This window comes from Ursus arctos, unplaced genomic scaffold (assembly GCF_023065955.2).
Source record: "Ursus arctos isolate Adak ecotype North America unplaced genomic scaffold, UrsArc2.0 scaffold_12, whole genome shotgun sequence".
NCBI lineage: Eukaryota > Metazoa > Chordata > Mammalia > Carnivora > Ursidae > Ursus > Ursus arctos.
The window spans coordinates 72,184,393-72,203,914 of NW_026622786.1; the positions used below are offsets into that span (position 1 = coordinate 72,184,393).

The 19,522-nt window shown below is 37.7% G+C and overlaps 1 protein-coding gene across 1 annotated transcript in view; it reads right to left on the bottom strand.

Moving 5' to 3' along the window:
* CCDC30 (coiled-coil domain containing 30) overlaps positions 1-19,522 on the bottom strand; it is a 118,975-nt gene that overhangs the window by 92,692 nt on the left and 6,761 nt on the right. The window contains 5 exon segments of the mRNA XM_048220523.2: positions 104-154; positions 6,262-6,415; positions 11,205-11,398; positions 15,111-15,231; positions 17,568-17,644. Coding sequence (XP_048076480.1) covers positions 104-154; positions 6,262-6,415; positions 11,205-11,398; positions 15,111-15,231; positions 17,568-17,576 — 529 coding nt within the window. The 5' untranslated portion in view covers positions 17,577-17,644.

The window sequence follows — 19,522 nt, forward strand, 5'->3', positions numbered from 1 at the left end:
GCTTTATTATTATTAAAGATATTATGTTAAAATTTGTGTAATACACTTATGTTATTATTTAATGTATTACTAAATGTTGTATCTGCTAACATGCATGACTCACCATTTTCTTTCAGTTTCTCAATTTCTAGCTGAGCCTTCTCAAGGGCAGAGTCTAAAGAAAAAAGAAAATATTTCTGTAAGGAGGAAATGGTTAGTGTAATGATCAAATTTAAAATGATTTTCTTTGGAACACTCCCTTTCTGCTGATTGTCCTTTGAGTTCCTGCATAAATGTCACCTTCAGGGAACTTTTCCAGACTCCTTCTCTTTGTGTTCCTACTGCACTCTATTATTATTCCTGATTATGTGATCTCGTAATATTTCTGTTTCCCTAACTAGAGTCCATGTGGAAGAGCTGGGACCACTATGATCAATAGGAACAACTAAACTTTTTAAGCAAGGTACTATCAGCTTTAATTACACTCAGAAATACTTAAAATTAATTCCTGCAATTAGTAATATTCAGAATTTTACCAGTAGTGGGGCGCCTGTGTGGCTCAGTCAGTTGAGCATCCAGCTCTTGATTTGGCACAGGTCATGATCTCAGGTCATGCGATCAGAACCCCACATTGGGCTCTGCGTTCAGCAGGGCGTCTACTTGAGATTCTCTCTCTTCCTCTCCCTCTGAACTCCCCCGCCCCATACATGCACTCTCTCTAAATAAATAAAATAAATCTTTTTTAAAAAAGAATTTTACTAGTAGTTGCTAGAAATATCAAGACAACAAAATTTTCGGAAATACCTTTTGATACTATTCAAGAATTATATGAAGATGGTAGAATGGTATAGGGCAAGAACATGGGGCATTGGAGTCAATTGGCTTTGGGTTCTCTAATCTAGGTTTTACCACTTTGCCTCCTGGGATCTAGTCATTACCAGTGATATGTTTGGTGGCTTCCTATGTCAGAATGAAGAACCTCCCAGAAGTAAGAGACTAACGTGAACCTTTAAGAGATGATTCCTAATCACAAAGTAAATACATCAGCACAATTGTTCATGTTTTATCATTACTCCCCAAACACTCAGTTCTTTGGAGTAAATCCCAGTCTAATGTACCAGATTCACCTAAAATTATATTCCTGACCATAACAATACTATTACTGCCACTGCCACCAGCAGCAGCAGCTGCTAGTGTCAGATATATTAACATTTTAACAAATCTTCAAAGTAAATATTAGCATTCACATGTTACAGATAAGATAAGGGAGGCTCAGAAAAATTAAGCAACTTGCTCAGTATCACACAACTAGCAAATGGTAAAGTGGGATCTGCACTCAGGTCTGTTTGAGTACACTGTGCCAGAGATATGAGACTAGCTTCTGTTTTATTAAAACAATGGTTTTCCAATGAAACGAGAGGGAGTAGAATGATAGCAGGTGGAAGGATGCTCCAGAAAGAGGGAAAGCATAAGTGAAGGAGAGCAGGTAGGAGAGAACATTGAGTGCTCTGGGAACTACATGTAGTCTTACACTGCTTGGGCCTATAGTGCAAAGGATTGTGGGAAATGTGAGATATGAAGCTGGAAGACTTTAGATAGCTCAGAATTTATTTTACAGAATAAATTTGTTATGGAAGCTTAAATTACTGAGGAGGTAACTGAGGGGTTCTGCACCTCAAATGTTTCTGCAAACATTTGGTTTGATTTCCACTTAAAAAAAACCACTAACAACCTAGTTTTACAATAACACATACAACCAAATATATCATACACCAATCTCAAATATATCAGAGACCACCAAATGCATTAACTCATGCTGCCAGGTTAGCTTCTCTTGCCATGTTTATGTAGATACTTGAAAATCACAGCTCTCCATTGTGACTCTTAAACTAGTAATATTTCTAAAACTTTGCTGGTTGTAGGTTTCTGAGACCTATTGTTTGGCAGTTTTACTTTCTAGGTCTATTCCTCTAGTGGTTACCCCAGATATCTTTTTAGAGCTTTTTTATTATGGAAATTTCAAACATATATAAAAGTAGATAGAAGAGTTATGGAAATACCTATATTTATCATCCAGCTTTTAACAGTTATCAAGCCATAGCCAACCTTGTTTCATTTACAACCTTAAATATTATATACTTAAACATGGCTTTTTAATGCTGTATAGTGAATCACCACAAACCTAGTGACTCGAAACGACATCCATCTATCAGCTAACAGTTTTGTAGATTGGAAGTCCAGGAGTGGTGTGGCTGGGTTCTCTGATGAGAGCCTTATGAAGCTGAAATCAAGGTGTGAGCTGGGTGTGTTCCTCTCCGAGGCTTTGGGAAAGAATCCATTTCTAAGCTCCTCAGGTTATGCGCTGAATTTGGTCCCATGCTTAAAGGACTGAAGTCCCCATCTCCTTGCTAACTGTTAGCCAGGGAGCTCTATCAGCTTTTAAAAGTGACCAACGTTCTTTGCCACATGGTCTCCTCCATCTTCAAAGTCAGCAAAGGAGAATTTCCCTCATGTTGAATCCTTCTCACAGTTTTGAGTATTTTTCATCAGAAAAAGACTAATCCCTTTTAAGGGCTCATCTGATTAGGTCAGTCTCAACCAGGATTATCTCTCTTTCTTAAAGGCAACTGATCTGGGGCCTTAATTACATCTGTAAAGGCTCTTCACAGGAGTATCTATATTGTATTTGATTGAATAACTGGGAAAAGGTATGTGTACACCACGTGGGACTCTTGGAGACAATCTTAGATTTTTTACCACCTTTGCTTTGGTGCTGAACTAACATATCATTGCCTAATCCAAGATCATGAAGATTTACTATGTTTTCTAAGAGGTTTATAGTTTTAACTCTTACATTTAGCTTTGCAGTCCATTTTGAGTTAATTTTTGTGTGGGTATGATGTAGGGGCCTTTATAAAGCAAATCCCAGAAACCATATCGCTTATCTATAAATATTTCACTATATATCTCTAAAAGATAAGAACTTTTTTTTTTTTTTAAGATTTTATTTATTTATTTGACAGAGATAGAGACAGCCAGTGAGAGAGGGAACACAAGCAGGGGGAGTGGGAGAGGAAGAAGCAGGCTCATAGTGGAGGAGCCTGACATGGGGCTCGATCCCGTAACGCCGGGATCACGCCCTGAGCCGAAGGCAGACGCTTAACCGCTGTGCCACCCAGGCGCCCCTAAAAGATAAGAACTTTTTAAAAAATATTGCTCATTATTTTACTTTATAGTTAAATTACAAAATAAGAACTCTATCTAAACCTAACTCCACAGGTGGTTAAGGAAATTTAACAATTTAACAATTTCTTATATATCCAGTACATAACATTTCCAATTCTTTCACAAATGTTACAAATGTGTTTGAATCAGAATCCAGTAAAGGCCACACATTATAATTGTTTAATAATTCCTTTAAATAAAAAAAAATTCATCTTTTTCTTTTAATTTATTTATTGAAGAATACTCTAAATATTTGACATGAATTCTTTTTAATTCTTAAAAAAATCTTTGTTATTATCTAAAATTTTTCTTGCCTATCCAAATTTTTGCGTTTTTTTGTTGTTGTGTTGTTTTGTTTTTTTTTAAAGATTTTATTTATTTATTTTACAGAGAGAGAGAGGGATCACAAGTAGGCAGAGTTGCAGGCAGAGGGAGAAGGAGAAGCAGGCCCCCCGCTGAGCAGGGAGCCCAATGTGGGGCTCGATCCCAGAACCCTGGGACCATGACCTGAGCCGAAGGCAGATGCTTAACCAACTGAGACACCCAGGCGACCTCCCATCCAAATTTTTAGATGTGATACAGAGAGAGCTAGAAAATAAACTAAAATAGAGTACTTCATCCAAAAGAGTAATTACGGGGGCGCCTGGGTGGCTCAGTCGGTTAAGCATCTGTCTTCAGCTCAGATCATGATCTTGGGGTCCTAGGTTCCAGTCCCACGTCAGGCTTCCTGCTCAGTGGGGAGTTTGCTTCTCCCTCTGCCCCTCCCTTCTGCTCCTGCTCTCTCTTTCAAATAAATAAAATTTTTAAGAAAGAAAGAAAGAAAGAAAGAGAGAGAGAAAGAAAGAAAGAAAGAAAGAAAGAAAGAAAGAAAGAAAGAAAGAAAGAAAGAAAGAAAAGAGTCAGTTTGTTGAAAGAAGTAGACTAATAGTTGGTAAACACTGTCATATAACACAGTTACCAAGAAATACATTCTGACTTATAAACTGATGACTCAAGAAGTTCTATGTAGGGCACACATTGGTACTAATATATTTTATTTATTTTATTTTATTCTATTCTATTTTATTTTATTTTATTTTATTTTTGATACCACATATATTTCTCAGGACTGGCTAATTCGGCTTCCCAGCAGTCCCCCAGTATTCTTACTGTGGAGAGAGCTTTCAGTTAACAGTTTAGGATCTACCAGACTAACCAACTGCCGATGGAAGAGGGGGCCATGTGATGGTGTTCTGTTGTGTCCAAATGTAACAGAGAGGAATGGGTGTCCTGCTTTTCTTTTCTCCTTCTGTATTGCAAGCAGCAAAGACTCTCTCATCATACTCACATAGCCAAATTTCTCTTCCTTTTTTTAAAATTGGGTGTACAGCTTCCATACAGTAAAATTCACCATTTTAGCTGTATAGTTCAATGAATTTTGACAAACATAAAGGTGTATCCACCAATCCTATCAGGATATAGAACAATTCCATATTCCAAAAATTTCATTTGTGTTCACTGTTTTAAACACATTCTTAACAAAATCTCAACCCTCCTGATATTCTTTGTTTTTAAATCCACATCAATTTGGCAGAATCATTACTGTTTTAACATTTAACAGTTTAAAAATATGATCCTAAAGTAACCTATATATTGTATTTGAAAAGCGGCCCAATTTCTTAATCATTGTAAATTATAAATATAGAAAGGGGATGATTTTTAAAGTTTAAACTTTATACTAAAATATATTATTGATAAAGGGAAGATTGCAATATAAACAATGAAACCATAAAAGCACAATAAAACACTATAGGGATGAACACTTTCAAAAACCTTGTAGTGACACAGAAAAGGCTTTTACACATGAAAACCCAGAAGCCATACAGAAAAACTCTGTTAAACCCAACTTGATAAATATTAGCATTTCTATATGGAAAAAAAGCCCAGCATAATATTTATAACCAATAGAAGGCTCATATCTGCAATATATAAAGAATTAAAAAAAAATTTTTTTTAACTAAGTAATGGCTATGCCCAACGTGGGGCTCCAACTCACAATTCCGAGATCAAGAGGCACATGCTTTACAAACTGAGCCAGCCAGGTGTCCCAGGAGTATATCAAGAATTTTTACAAATTAATAAAAGATACAACCCAATAGAGAAACATCATGAGACTGAAGCAGGTACTTCACAAAACAGTGTTTCCAAACGAGCAACAGCAGCAGTAACAGCAAACCATGACGGGGTTTCAACTTCATCGGCCATCAGGGAAATGCAAATTAAAGCCATAACTAAATACCACACTCACCAGAGAAGGCAAAGTTGGTAAGACTGACGATACCCAATACTGACAAAGAATGTGGAGCAACCAAAATCTCACGTACAACTGAGGAGAGCTTAAATTAATACAACCATGTGCAAGACAGTGTCACAGTTCTCTGCCGAAGTAGAGTATGGGCAGAACCCTTTGATCCAGTGATTAGGCACATCACGACCAGAAATGTGTCGATAAGCCCAAGAATATTCCTAGCAGCACTATTCATCATAGGGCACAGCTGGAGCAACGTACTGTCCATCAACAGCAGAACGGCTGGATAAAGCAGGTCACGGTACGTCTATTCAGAGGACTATCACACAACCAGCATAAGTACTGCTACCTACGTGCAACAATGTGAGTGAATCTCACGAACAGAAGACTGAGCAAGAGAAACAAACTAAACTTAATGCACGTTGCCTGCAGTCAAAACTCAGAAATGGTGTTAAAAGTCAGGATAGTGGTGACTTCTGGGTGGGACAGAGGGTGTAGACCTAGACAGAAGAAACAAAGGGGACTCTGGAATGCTGGGAGCCTCTGGCACTACGTGATTACACTTAGGGGTTGTGTGTGTTTTGGGAGGTAAGTTATGCTTATGTGGCAGTAAAAATTTCTGGACACTGTACAAAAAGAAGCTGTTTATCAAACTTTTATGTGTTTGTCTTAGAAGATTTTTTTTTCTCAGTGTCCTCATGTTCACCCCGAGAAAAGGTCAATTACATTAAAAGCATCATCAGCAACGCTCCTGTGCATCCACAGCTCACCTAATTGCCTTTGCTCCTTCTCCTTCCCTTGCAGTGCACCGGTGAGCCTTCGGGTCTCTTCCTGGGCCACCCCTAACCTCTCCGCTACTTGTTCGGCATTTCTCTCCACGCGGTTTTGTGAAGTTTTCTCTTTTTCCAGGTCTTCATTACGGGACTGAAATAAAACTATGGTTAGTAATAAAACAAAAATTAAATATACTCTTATAACACTGCACTATTTCCTACAAGGGTTTGAAAGCTAACAAAGTAGCAAACGGTACTTCATTTATATGTATTTCTTTTTTTGAGTGAAACCGTATAAAATTGGTGATATTTGATTTTTTTACCTATGAACATATAACTTCATACAGTTCAACCTAATACATCTAAGAGTTTATGGTTATACGATTATAAAAAATAGAAATTTTATCATAAAAATGAGTATCATCTGGTAAAAAAGAGAGACAAAGACTCCTCATGTATATGGTCCATTAAATACAGTTTATAAAATGCTTTCACATAGAGTATTTCATTTAATGTCAAGATACGCACACACTCAAATCATGTTTACAGCTCCTTTTCTGCAATTATTTTCAAAGCATTTTAAAAGCTAAGAAATTCAGTCTCAATTACACCTTGTTTTTGATCCCCAAGATATGTATTAATTTATATAATCATCATACAAATATTTCCAAATGTAAGAAGACAACCAAAATACCATCTGCATAACAAAACCATTTCCAGCATATTGGTATAGATCCTTACAGCATTTTTTATTATATACATTTTTACATAGTCATAATCCCAATCTATGTATGTTTCTATCTTTTTCATTTAACATTATATGAGAAACATTTCCCCCAAAAACTGTACAGATTTTGTAATGATAATTTTTAAAGTCTACATAATGTCCCATAGTGGGTGTAACATGATTTATATAATCATTTAAACATTTGGTAGTTTCTAATTTTTGCTATTTAAAGTAATACTATGATAGACAGTTTTATCCATATACATTTATCTTGGGTTACTTCCTGTGGTTAAATTCCTAGCATATACTTTATTGACTGGATTTAACAATTAATAACATTTCCCCAGATCAAAAAATTTAATTACATGAAGAGAATTGATTATACTTAAAATAATGTGCTATATATATTAAAGGACTACCCCCAAAAAAAGGGCTCCAAACATATTTGGGAAGGATTATCCCAAAGTGATTTTTCAAAGGATAGAACACACATTGATTATTTAAATTTTGATACATTCAATAAAAATCAACTATTAATATTTTTCTTCCCAAATCTTTGTAATGTATTTATTTATACTTTAATGCACAATTTTATAATCTTCACAGCATGAATCTACATTTTATATATTCAAAATACTTGGTAAAAGCTAATATGTAATTAGCTGCTATTCTTAAGTGAAGGTTTCTTTTTTTTTTCTTTTTTCTTTTTCTTTTTTTTTCCCTCACTCAGATTTTTTTCAGACTGCTGCACAGGTTCCTGATATTTCTCATGTTCTCTTTGCAGAGGCTGGTGGATTTGTTCAAATTTCTCCTAAGTAAATAATGAGATAAATGAAATTTATCTCAGTCAGTCTTCATAAATAAAAATGTCATTTAATTTTTTTTAAAAAAGCAAAAAAAAAAAAAAAAAAGGAGCACAGTCCAATCCATTTTATGAGGTTAGGCCATGCATTTTCAATGAGACAATATCACCCCCAAGGGAGGGAAATTGGTTCCTATGGGGTCAAAAAAAATCTTACTCTTTTTATATACAAAGCATGATACGCCTACAATATATAGAACTCTACAGCGGTGTTAAAATTTCATGGGAGAGTGATTAGGAAAAATTACCTAAAAAGTCTCATTATCGAGGCAATAATGAAAAATGTTTGGCTAACACTGGCTAGCCAAACCTTGAGATTAAAACCCAACAAAGATAACAGGAGAAAGAAGAATCACAGGGCAATCTTCTTATTCACAAACATGGATTAAAAATCTTAAACAAAATTTTACCAAATCTAATCTAATGATATCTAGAAAGGATAACATATCATGAACAAGTTTTATTTGTCAGGCTTAACATTAGAAAAATAAGTCAACAAAATTCTCCCATTAACAGATTCAAGTTTCTAAATTATTTCATCATCAATGGCTACATAAAAACATTTTATAATATTCACCACTGGTTCCTAATAAAAACTCTTAGCAAACTAGGAATAAGAGTGTAAATAATAAATAATAAACAGTACCGTTTGAAACAAAACCTTCAGCAAACATCATACTTAATAGTGAATAACTGAATGCTTTCTCCGATATTAATAACAAGATGATATTACTAGATAATACTAATAATAATACTAATTTCAAGATAATAGTAAAGAGCCTAGCCAACATAAGGCAAGAAAAAGAATTGAAAGGAATAAGGACTGAAAAGGAGGAAACAAAAGTATCATTATTCTGATAACGTGATTGTACAGGTAGAAAATATTTTAAATCTTCAAAAAAATTATTAAAATGAATAAGGGGGGGCGCCTGGCTGGCTCAGTCAGTGGGGCACATGACTCCTGATCTCAGGGTTGTGAGTTCAAGCCCCATGTTGGGGTGGAGCCTCCTTAAAAAAATAAATAAATAAAAATAAAGAGCAAAAAGTATTTTATAAATAAATAAGTAAAATGAATAAGAAATTTTAGCAACTATGTTGGGTGTTGGTCAGTATATAAAACAAATATACTTTTTAAAAGTGGCAACAGTTAGAAAATTAAATTCTTTTTAAAAAGATAGCATTTGCTATTAATGGCATCCAAAAATACGAAGTACCTAGGAATAAATGTAACAACAAGAGTGCAAGATTTTGTGGGGAAAATCATAAAACTTTGCTTATATACATAAAAAATACATGGATATTCCATGATCACAGATCACATCAATATTTCAAGATAGTAAATTCCTCTTAAACTGATTCAATACAACCAAAAATCAAAATCCCAGATTTTGTAATAACATGAATCAGAATGTTACTCTTTCCTCTTAAAATTATTTAGTGACTCTCCAGACCTTCTATTACAAAGTCCATCCAATGTTTTTATGCCTTGGGGCGCCTGGCTGCCTCAGCGGTGTAGCCTGCAACTCTTGATCTTGGGGGTGTGGGTTCAAGCTCTGTGCCGGGTTTAGAGATTACTGAAAAATAAAATCTTTTTTAAAAAATGTTTTTATGCCTCTAGTATGGTTCAGGAATATTGCTGGGTGCTGAGTCCAAACTTGAGCTTAGCCTATGAATCTCACCATGATGTGGTTCCTGAAAATATCTCCAGCCACATTTTTTTTTATAATGATTTTTTATTATATTATGTTAGTCACCATACAGTACATCCCCGGTTTTCGATGTAAGGCTCGATGATTCATTAGTTGTGTATAACACCCAGTGTACCATGCAATACGTGCCCTCCTTACTACCCATCACCAGTCTATCCCATTCCCCCACCCCCCTCCCCTCTGAAGCCCTCAGTTTGTTTCTCATAGTCCATAGTCTCTCATGTTTCATTCCCCCTTCTGATTACCCCCCCTTTCTTTATCCCTTTCTTCCCCTACTGATCATCCTAGTTCTTATGTTCCATAGATGAGAGAAATCATATGATAGTTGTCTTTCTCTGCTTGACTTATTTCACTTAGCATTATCTCCTCCAGTGCCGTCCATGTTGTAGCAAATGTTGAGAACTCGTTCTTTCTGATAGCTGAGTAATATTCCATTGTATATAAGGACCACAGCTTCTTAATCCAGTCATCTGTTGAAGGGCATCTCGGCTCCTTCCACAATTTATCTATTGTGGACATTGCTGCTATGAACATTGGGGTGCATATGGCCCTTCTCTTCACTACGTCTGTATCTTTGGGGTAAACACCCAGTAGTGCAATGGCTGGATCATAGGGTAGCTCAATTTTTAACTTTTTAAGGGACCTCCACACTGTTTTCCAGAGTGTCCAGCCACATTTCTCAGCATTCACTCACATGAACCAGTCTGTGATATACACTGTTTCCTCTGCCAAGAATGCCTTTCCCAGCCTCTTCATCCAGCTAACACATACTCAGCTTTCAAAATACTCTTCGACATCTCCTCTGGAAGGCTTTCCAGTCCCCTGACCCATCACATCTGACTCAGCCCTTCCTCTGAGTTTCTCGAGCCTTCTGTGCCCTCCTTGACTACGGGACTTTACACACCGAACTCTCATCAGTAGCTTTTCCTTTCCTCCGTTAGCTTGTAAGTTCCTTGAAAGTCGAAATCACGTCTAATTTGACTTTGTTTCTACATCCACTGGCACATGGAAAGTTCTCAAGAAACAATAAGAATGCTAATTAATACTCTGGTTTCTCTTCAGATAGCATAAAACGTTCACCTTTTATTACAGATTTCTGTGGAGAAGAAAAGGCCCTCAATAATGCTAATTAACGTGTGAGGTACTATTCTAGAGCCTTATGTACGCGATTTCATTTTCATGATCACTTTGTGGAGTAGGTGAGTCAATTCCAGATTTTACAGATGAGAAAATCAAGGCTCACAAAAGTTAACTACGGTGCTCAAGTTCATACCAAGAACAAGTGGCAGAGAAGTCCATCCAAATATAAAACCTATATATTGGGGTGCCTTGGCAAAGTCGGTTGAGCGGCCAGCTATTGGTTTTGGTTTAGGTCAGGATCTTAGGGTCCTTGGATATAAGCCCCACATCCGGCTGCCTGCCAAGTGGGGTGTCTGCTTCAAGATTCTCTCTCTCCTTCGCCCTCTGTCCCTCCCCTACTCTCTCTTTCAAATAAATAAGTAAATCGTAAAAAAAAAAAAAAAAAACCTATATACTTAAGCATTATTAAAACTGGCTTCCTAATAATTTTATGAATGAATTATTAAAGAAATAAAAAAACTGGCCTGCCTCTTATTCAATTACCTAGTTAATTTCAGAATACCTGGGCAAGTTCTTTCTGTAGGGCACTGGTCATATGTCTTTGTGACTCTGGCTTGGGGCCCCCAGTTTCCAGTTTCCTCAGGAGTGTTCTTCTTTCTACCAATAAGTATGCAATCTGTTCATTGGGGCTGCTCAGAGCTATTTCAGATAAGCCCTCTTGATACAACATTTCTTCAACCTCTTTTATTTGCACTTCTGTTAGGAAGAAACAACAGAAACAAAACTGTTAAAAGAAATCTGGCAAGTGGGGCGCCTGGGTGGCACAGCAGTTAAGCGTCTGCCTTCGGCTCAGGGCATGATCCCGGCGTTCTGGGATCGAGCCCCACATCAGGCTCCTCCGCTATGAGACTGCTTCTTCCTCTCCCACTCCCCCTGCTTGTGTTCCCTCTCTCGCTGGCTATCTCTCTCTCTCTGTCAAATAAATAAATAAAATCTTTAAAAAAAAAAAAAGAAATCTGGCAAGTAATTGCTGTTATAAGATGTGAAATGTATTCTTAATGAAATAGCAAGTTAATTTTTTAAAAATCAGCTATACTGCTACTACCACTCTTCTTCCCATCCCTCCACGGTGTTTGCAAACTTTCAGAAATAATAACAAAAAAAGTAGTGGGAAAAGTTTCTCAAAACTGGTAGATATTCTTACTGTTGCATAACTTTAAAATTTGTTGTTGTTTTATTGAGTGTTTTACTACGTGGTAGGTATTGTATTAAGCATTTAAGATAAATTTATGTCATCTAATCCTTGCAAAAATCCACTGAGGTAGGAAACATGATTATCCCATTTATAAGACAACGCTGCAGGCACCAACGTGCCAACTAATTTGTGTAAGGTTACTTAACTAGTCCTGCCAAGATTCTTGGTGATTTCAATATTCAGGTAGATTATTCTAGTGTCCTGGCTTCTCAGTCTCTTCACTAACTAACTTCCAAAAATTGAGTCCTCCACCCCATCCCAGCCCCTACTCCACAGTAATTCTCTAGACCGTGTTGTTAGCAGCAACTCCCCAATCTCAATTTCAAGCATCCCATTCTCCAATCACCCTTTCCTATGTACTTCTTAGCTAGATGTCAACAAGTTTTTGACCATACTTGCAACTATAATCCGCTAACTTTAAACACTTGTCGATGTTCCTTATCCTACTCCCGTTCTCACTTATCTTCTTACCTAGCTTAGATTCATCTAAGGAATTCGTCATTTTAATCACCCACCTGAAAACATTCACAACTCCCTTGCCCCTCTTTCCTTCCAGTATACTTGGTTGACAGAACTCCAGCCTGTAAACCAACCCTTCACCTCTCCTGGCCCTCACTCCAGAAGCTGAGTGTAGCTGGAGAAAACTGCACAGCCAGTGCTGGTTGGTTTCACTCTAAATTCATGTCCACTCACCTCAAGTGGGTCCTTATTGTCCACCAATCCTCCCACAGTTCCCTGGAATTCTTTCTCTCATTTTCTAGAGATCTAGACCATTATTTCATTCCTCTCTCTCCTCAAGTCTCCAACGCCTCCTTCCCCATCCTCTCTCTCAGCTGAATACCCTGCTTCTTATTTCACTGAGAAAAAAGCAACACTCCAACTTCCACAAACTCTCCTTACCAAATCTGCCAATTCCCACATACCCTCCCCTCTTGTGAGATTTAACAAACTACCCTTGATCCTAAGGCCAGACTCTCCGCTTGGGCGCTGGATCCCATGCCCACAACACGCTTTCATCATCTCTCTCTGGGACACCGCACTCTGCCGGTTTTCCTCCTACCATGTGCGCCACTCCTTCTCAGACTCCTTGACTAATTTCTTACCTTTCCAACCTCTAAACATAGAAATGCCCAGGGCCCAGCCCTGAATCTTCTTTTCATTCCCCAGGTAATCGCCGATCATCCCAAGGCTTTAGATGTTGGCTATTTGCCGATGACTCCCAAGTTCGCAGCTCTAGCTTGCGGGGCCTTCCGAACATGCACAATTGTCTCCCTGACATTTCCACTGGGATGTCTAATATACACATCAAAATGTACATGTCCGAAAGCAAATTCTTTACTATCTTCCCCAAACGGGACCTCCCGTGGTCTCCCCAACTTAAGTAGCTGGGACTCTAATAATCCAGGTGCTCAGGCCAGAAAGTTTTGGGTCACCAGTGATTTCTCCCCTTTTCTCCCACCCAACATTAAGTCCATTATCAAATCATATTATCTCTCCCTTCAAAAAATATTCTTTAATTATGTAAGATTTCTAAAGTGATTTTTATGTTCCTAAAATAAACAAACTTGTAGTTTGCAAACTGCTCACTAAAAATAATAAAGGTTATTGAAAAGCCAGATTGGTACAGACAATTCCAAACCTCTGTCATTGTGTAACTAGAGTGCTATAAAAAACACTGACAATCCTAAGAATTACACTGGTACACTTAGAGAGATACATCAAGTTCCTAAAAAATAAAGAAATACTATAGTCAATGTAGGACTTTTCTTTCTTTCTTTTTTTTTTTTTAAGATTTTATTTATTTATTTGACAGAGAGAGAGACAGCCAGCGAGAGAGGGAACACAAGCAGGGGGAGTGGGAGAGGAAGAAGCAGGCTCCCAGCGAAGGAGCCTGATGTGGGGCTCGATCCCAGAACGCAGGGATCACGCCCTGAGCCGGAGGCAGACGCTTAACGATGAGCCACCCAGGCGCCCCAATATAGGACTTCTCTTTTACAAAATCAGGCTTGCTGGAAAGGTGAACTAAAAAAGCTGAGGCTGTGGAGTTATGGAAACAAAGGCAAAATGCACAAAGATTAGGGCTGTCTTTGCAATAAGCACTTCCCAGGAGAAACATGCGGCCAAACTGAGTCCCCAAGAAGAATGTGGGACAAACGAGCTTCACGTATAAAGTCCAAGGCTTGCTGGTAAGCCCAAATCATTAACATGCTGGGGTACACTGTATACGAACCTCTGCATTAAAATGGCATAATTCCCCTATTTACCAATCCTTCATGAACTAATTTATGTCGGCAGCAGGACATACAGTATCTTCCATTTCTCACTGAATGGCAGAGTAGAGCCCTGAACAACCCTCCTGCTGAGAATAACTAAAAATGCCAGAAGAAATTTAAAAATTCTTAAAAATGCAACCACCATACAAACAAAAATAGAATGCAAACTTCTAAACCAGCAGAAGAAAACTCAGTATATTCACTGGAAAACCAAAAGGAAAAGAAATGAAACAAGAGTGCAGTACGTATGAAATATGTCCTATGCTTGACTCAACCTTTCCACCTGAGATTCAAAATAAAGAAAAAACCTCCATCAGCAGACCCTCGTGAAAGGAAGTTCTAAAATGAAACAAAAACAAAAACGATCCCAAACGGACTATCTGAGATGCAAGGGAAAATGCTGAGCAAAGAAAATAATACATGTGTGGTAAGTATAAGTAATCGCTGTCCCTATGTAATAACAATATCTAATTTGTGAGGTTAAACAAAATAGAATATTTTAAAGGGGTCTTATCCATGTCTTCTCTTGTAGCTTTGTGGTACTTAATAAATATTTCCTGAGTCCTTAATATGCTGGGTACTTTACAAGGCAGGTGCTGTGGGAAACACAGAAACCACTAAGACAAGGGCCTATCTCTGCCCCCGAGGAGCTGACACAGGTCACTATGACAGTGTGGTAAGTGCTAGAATAGACATTGAAGGAAATAACCATGCTGTACTCTCTCACACACATTCCTGACTATTTCAGAATAGATAATTTAAAAAGACAAGGCAGAAAATACACTCAAAACATTATAAGCACTTTTCTTGGAATGGAGGATTATAATTTTTCCCCTTCCTTCTACTTTTATACATTTCCCAAATTTCTATAATTGTCACATATTATTTTTAGAAGTAGAAAAAAAAATAAACTTCACATTGTTACAAAAGGAAAAAGTACCCTGTTTGGGTTGGAGCTCTTTAACCACATGTCTAAACTGTTTGTTTTCCTTTTCACAGCCGTGAGAAAATGCTTCTCTTTCCTCTGTTAAGTTATGGACATGGTTTGCATACTTTTCCACCTAAAAAGAAAATAATACATCTTCTTACTCTTAGTCCATGGTTCATATAGTAACCCATATCAAATCTATGAAGTGAAAGAGTCATTGAGAGATCACCATACTATTTACTGTGTCTATAATCTAAGAAATAAACAGAAAACTTGGCTTTCCTTAAGTGTGGGTCTCTCTCCCTAAACTTCCTCCCAGCTGTTTTATGTTATTCCCATAGATATGATGACACATCTCCACAAATTTCTGGGACAGTCACAGTCTCTGATATTTTTTTTTTCCATTAACTTACCAGGTTTCAAATCAAGTCTCCTTATCTATGGTTTAGGAAATACAGCGTGATACCCATGAACAGAGAAAAATCTCCACAATAATTATTTACATTCCTGTGCTAACAATGACGATTAACATGTCTGAAACGTTAACAGAAGATTGTATTAAAATACTGAGTATTTTTAAAAAATAGCTTCTGGTTAACATGGCAGCTTCATAAAAGTTACTTTTATGTGGCTCATGATAATAGATTAAAAGCTAACTCGATGCTCCAGGCACTATATTAAGGACATCAAATATTTCATTTTCACCACAATCCCATGAGACTGCTTATCCTCCCACTTTATAGGGAAGGAAGCAGGCTGTTAGAGGCCTAGGGATTTGCACTGTCATGCAGGAAATAAGGGGAAGAGCTAGACTTCGCACTCAGCAGGGCCAGACCCAGAGGCTAAGCTCTTACTCGGTGTGCCAAATTGCTGAGAAGTAGACTACCAAAGTAAATGAATTGCATTTTGCTGAATTGTGTTGAAGCCTATTGCACAACTCCTCATAAAAAGAACAAAGAGCTGAACGGTACAGCAGAGGTAACTCGGCACTGCCACCCAACTTTATAACTTCCTGCTAGTCCTCGATTTCTTTCTCTTCAAAATGGCAGGAACAATAACACCTATTTCTAATAGTAACAGCTATAATTTATTGAATCCTTGCTAGGTGTGAAGTACACGTATATGAAATGTTTTATGGAATGTAACCTGTGTAAACCTCACACATCTCTTTGAAGAAGCTATTATCATCCCCATCTTATAGATGAGGAATTTCAAGTTTAAAGAAGTTAACTAACTTGCCCAAGGTTACACAGAAAGACGGTACTAAAGGCAATTTTTCACCCCCATCTGCCTAATGTTAAAGTTCATGGTCTATTATGCTGTCCTGCTTTTGTTCTAAAGGAGCTGCATTCTTCTTTAAGAGTTTGGAAATCAAATTAAAGAATTAAATGTTGGGGTGCCTGGGTGGCTCAGTCATTAAGCATCTGCCTTCGGCTCAGGGCGTGATCCTGGAGTCCTGGGATCGAGCCCCACATCAGGCTCCTCTGCTGGGAGCCTGCTTCTTCCTCTCCCACTCCCCCTGCCTGTGTTCCCTCTCTTGCTGGCTGTCTCTCTCTCTCTCTCTGTCAAATAAATAAATAAATAAATAAATAAATAAAATCTTTTTAAAAAAAAAGATTTAAAGGGTTAAATTTAAAAACCAGTAAGTTGCCTGAGCTGAGATGTTGAAACACAGCAGAATGATTTCCAAGCAACCTGAGAGAATTTAACTCATGTAAAGAAAGAATGTGTCAAAAAGTAGGTTGATCAGTATTGGAAACATCAAAAGAGTGACAAGAAAGTCAAAAGATGCCATTATCTGCTCCTCTATGAGCTAGGTACCTTGCCTGGTTCTTGTCTGTAACAGGTCCAGAAACAAAGACAGGTATAGAGAGCCCTATGGTGGAAATCAGACTATCTTAGCCAGTGCTGTAAAAATTGGAATCAGTTGTTCAGCAAGTAAACATCTGTAATGCAGTGCACCTGTAGAGAAAGAGTCCATCAGCCACGGGACACACGTGTCTGCTTCTTGTGGCAAAATTACATTTTTTTGTCGACTAGTAAGCTGGAATCTATTTTTCTACAAACTTCTCTGTGAGTGCAGTTAATGTAAAGGTCACCTTTGAGAAACAGATCCACTCATGGTACCTTGTCTAAGCAGGTTTCTAAGCCTACAAGCTACAAGCAAGAGAGTCGGCTACAGTTGAAACAAATCGGTTATTGAAACAAGGATGAATTTACAAAGATAAGGAAAGCCGCCTTGAGCAGACCTATCTGGATGTCCAACCAGTCATCTCTGAGTAACGTCCTGTACGTGCACTCTACTGGAAATGAATACAGATTGTTGAATAATTTAGGGGGAAAATGTACAGGCAAGTGCTTTGCAAGCTGCACCGTAATATTCAAATGTTGGTTTTTAACATGTCAATTTAATGAAGGACAATGAACAAAACGACAGGTATCTTAAAACTTTATGTTATTAGCTCTTACTTCTTTCATTTCTTCCACGGGCTTCACTGCAAGCTCTTCTAAATTTCTGGTAGCAGTGCTCAGCTGTCTTCACTGTTCTGGAATAAGCACCAAATAAAATAGAGCGGTTCTTTTATAGCAATAAGGGATTCAATCCCTTCTTTCTCGAGATGGTGAAATATATATTCTATCTGAACTTGTCCTTGGTGAAGAAATAAGCATACGTGTATGTACGCACATGCATACAGCACACATACAAATACGCACAGCGGGGCATGCAGGAGAGCGGCCATGTATGTGCACCTAGAGTTAGACTCCGTCCAAAGTAGTTTAGCTCTCCTGTTAATTAATGGGTATGTTACCCAGTTATGATGAACATTTCCATGAATAGCCAACAGCACAAAGAAAATTAAAGGTTCAACAGCTTTATAACATCTTCTAAAATAAGAAATGATGACATTATATATATATATTACATATATAATGCAAATGTGTGTTTTAAAAAAACAAGCTTTTCTGTATGCCCAGTTCTGAAGTTTACAATTCAGTAATCTGAAAACAGCCCCCTTGCAAAGTTATAAATTCCAAAGAAGACTTTTTTTCCCTCAACTGAATTTGAGAGATAAAAGGACCCCTCTGGAAGCTAGCGAGCTCACGGATTCTGTACTATCAAGGAATTACTGTGCTCACAGAATATGACTTATAACTTCTGGTGACTTTTAAATCATTCAGTTCTCTTCCAAAACTTCTTGATATGAGCCTGTCATCAATATTATCTTTAGTTTTTTAAGTTAAAAGTAGTCATGCTACAAAAGAGCTTCCACTATAATGGTAGGTGAAAGATAAATTTCTGATTGAAGTTGTATCTGTGTTTCTCTGTTACTAGAACCTCTAGCTGAAGAGGACTTGCTGTTATAACCAAACATAACTTTTTTTAAAAAAGATTTTATTTATTTGAGAGAGAGAGCACAAGCAGGGGTGAGAACAGAGGGAGATGGAGAAGCAGACTCCCCACTGAGCAGGGAGCCTGACTCGGGGCTTGATCCCGGGACCCCAGGATCATGACCTGAGCCGAAAGCAGACGCTTAACCAACTAGCCACCCAAGCGCCCCCAGACATAACTTTTAACCAAGTTAATCTGACCAAATTGCAGTGATCCGCCTAATTATTATTGTACTGCAGACAGTCCACACAAACCATACTGTTTTGCTTTCTTGATTATTTGTATTATTTTTCTCCTTTCTTGCTGTTTTTCAGTGTTATCATTTTCACATCAAGAGTTCTAGTGGACAATACATAGAATTCTAATTATCATCTGAACCTCACACTGAAAGAAAAAAGGACCCAGGCCTGAATCTTTGTACCCCATGTGTCCTCCTCATGACTTACAGCTAGAAATCTTCTTGTGCTCCTCCTCACCCAACTCTCATCATCTGGTCCCCATTCATATTCTCTTTCTCCCTTTTGAAGGCTGAATAATATTCCGGTGTATGGGTGTATGCATGCGTGTGTGTGTCTGTGTGTGTATGTAACACATTTCATTTATCCACTCATCTGTTAATGGACATTTGAGCTGTTTCCACCTTTCCGCTAGTGTGAATTAACACTGTTGTGAACATGGGTGTACAAGTATCTGTTTAAGTCCCTGCTTTCAACTGTTTTGGGTATATACCTAGAAGGAGAATTGTTGTCATGTAACTTCGCTTAACTTTTTGAGGAGCTGCCCTACTGTTTTCCAAAACAGCTGCACCACTTTATGTTCTCATCATACTACGCAGAAGGGCTCCAATTTCTTTACATCTTTGCCAACACTTGTTATAATTGTTTTATATCTATAACAAATCCATACTGATGGGTGTGAAATGGTTGCTCTCTTAAACTGTACTTACTCTACAATGACAGTGAGATCTCAGTCCCTGGACCATTACATCTCTCAAGCTCCCAGATACCTTTTGGCTTTTCCCCTCAAGCCTGGA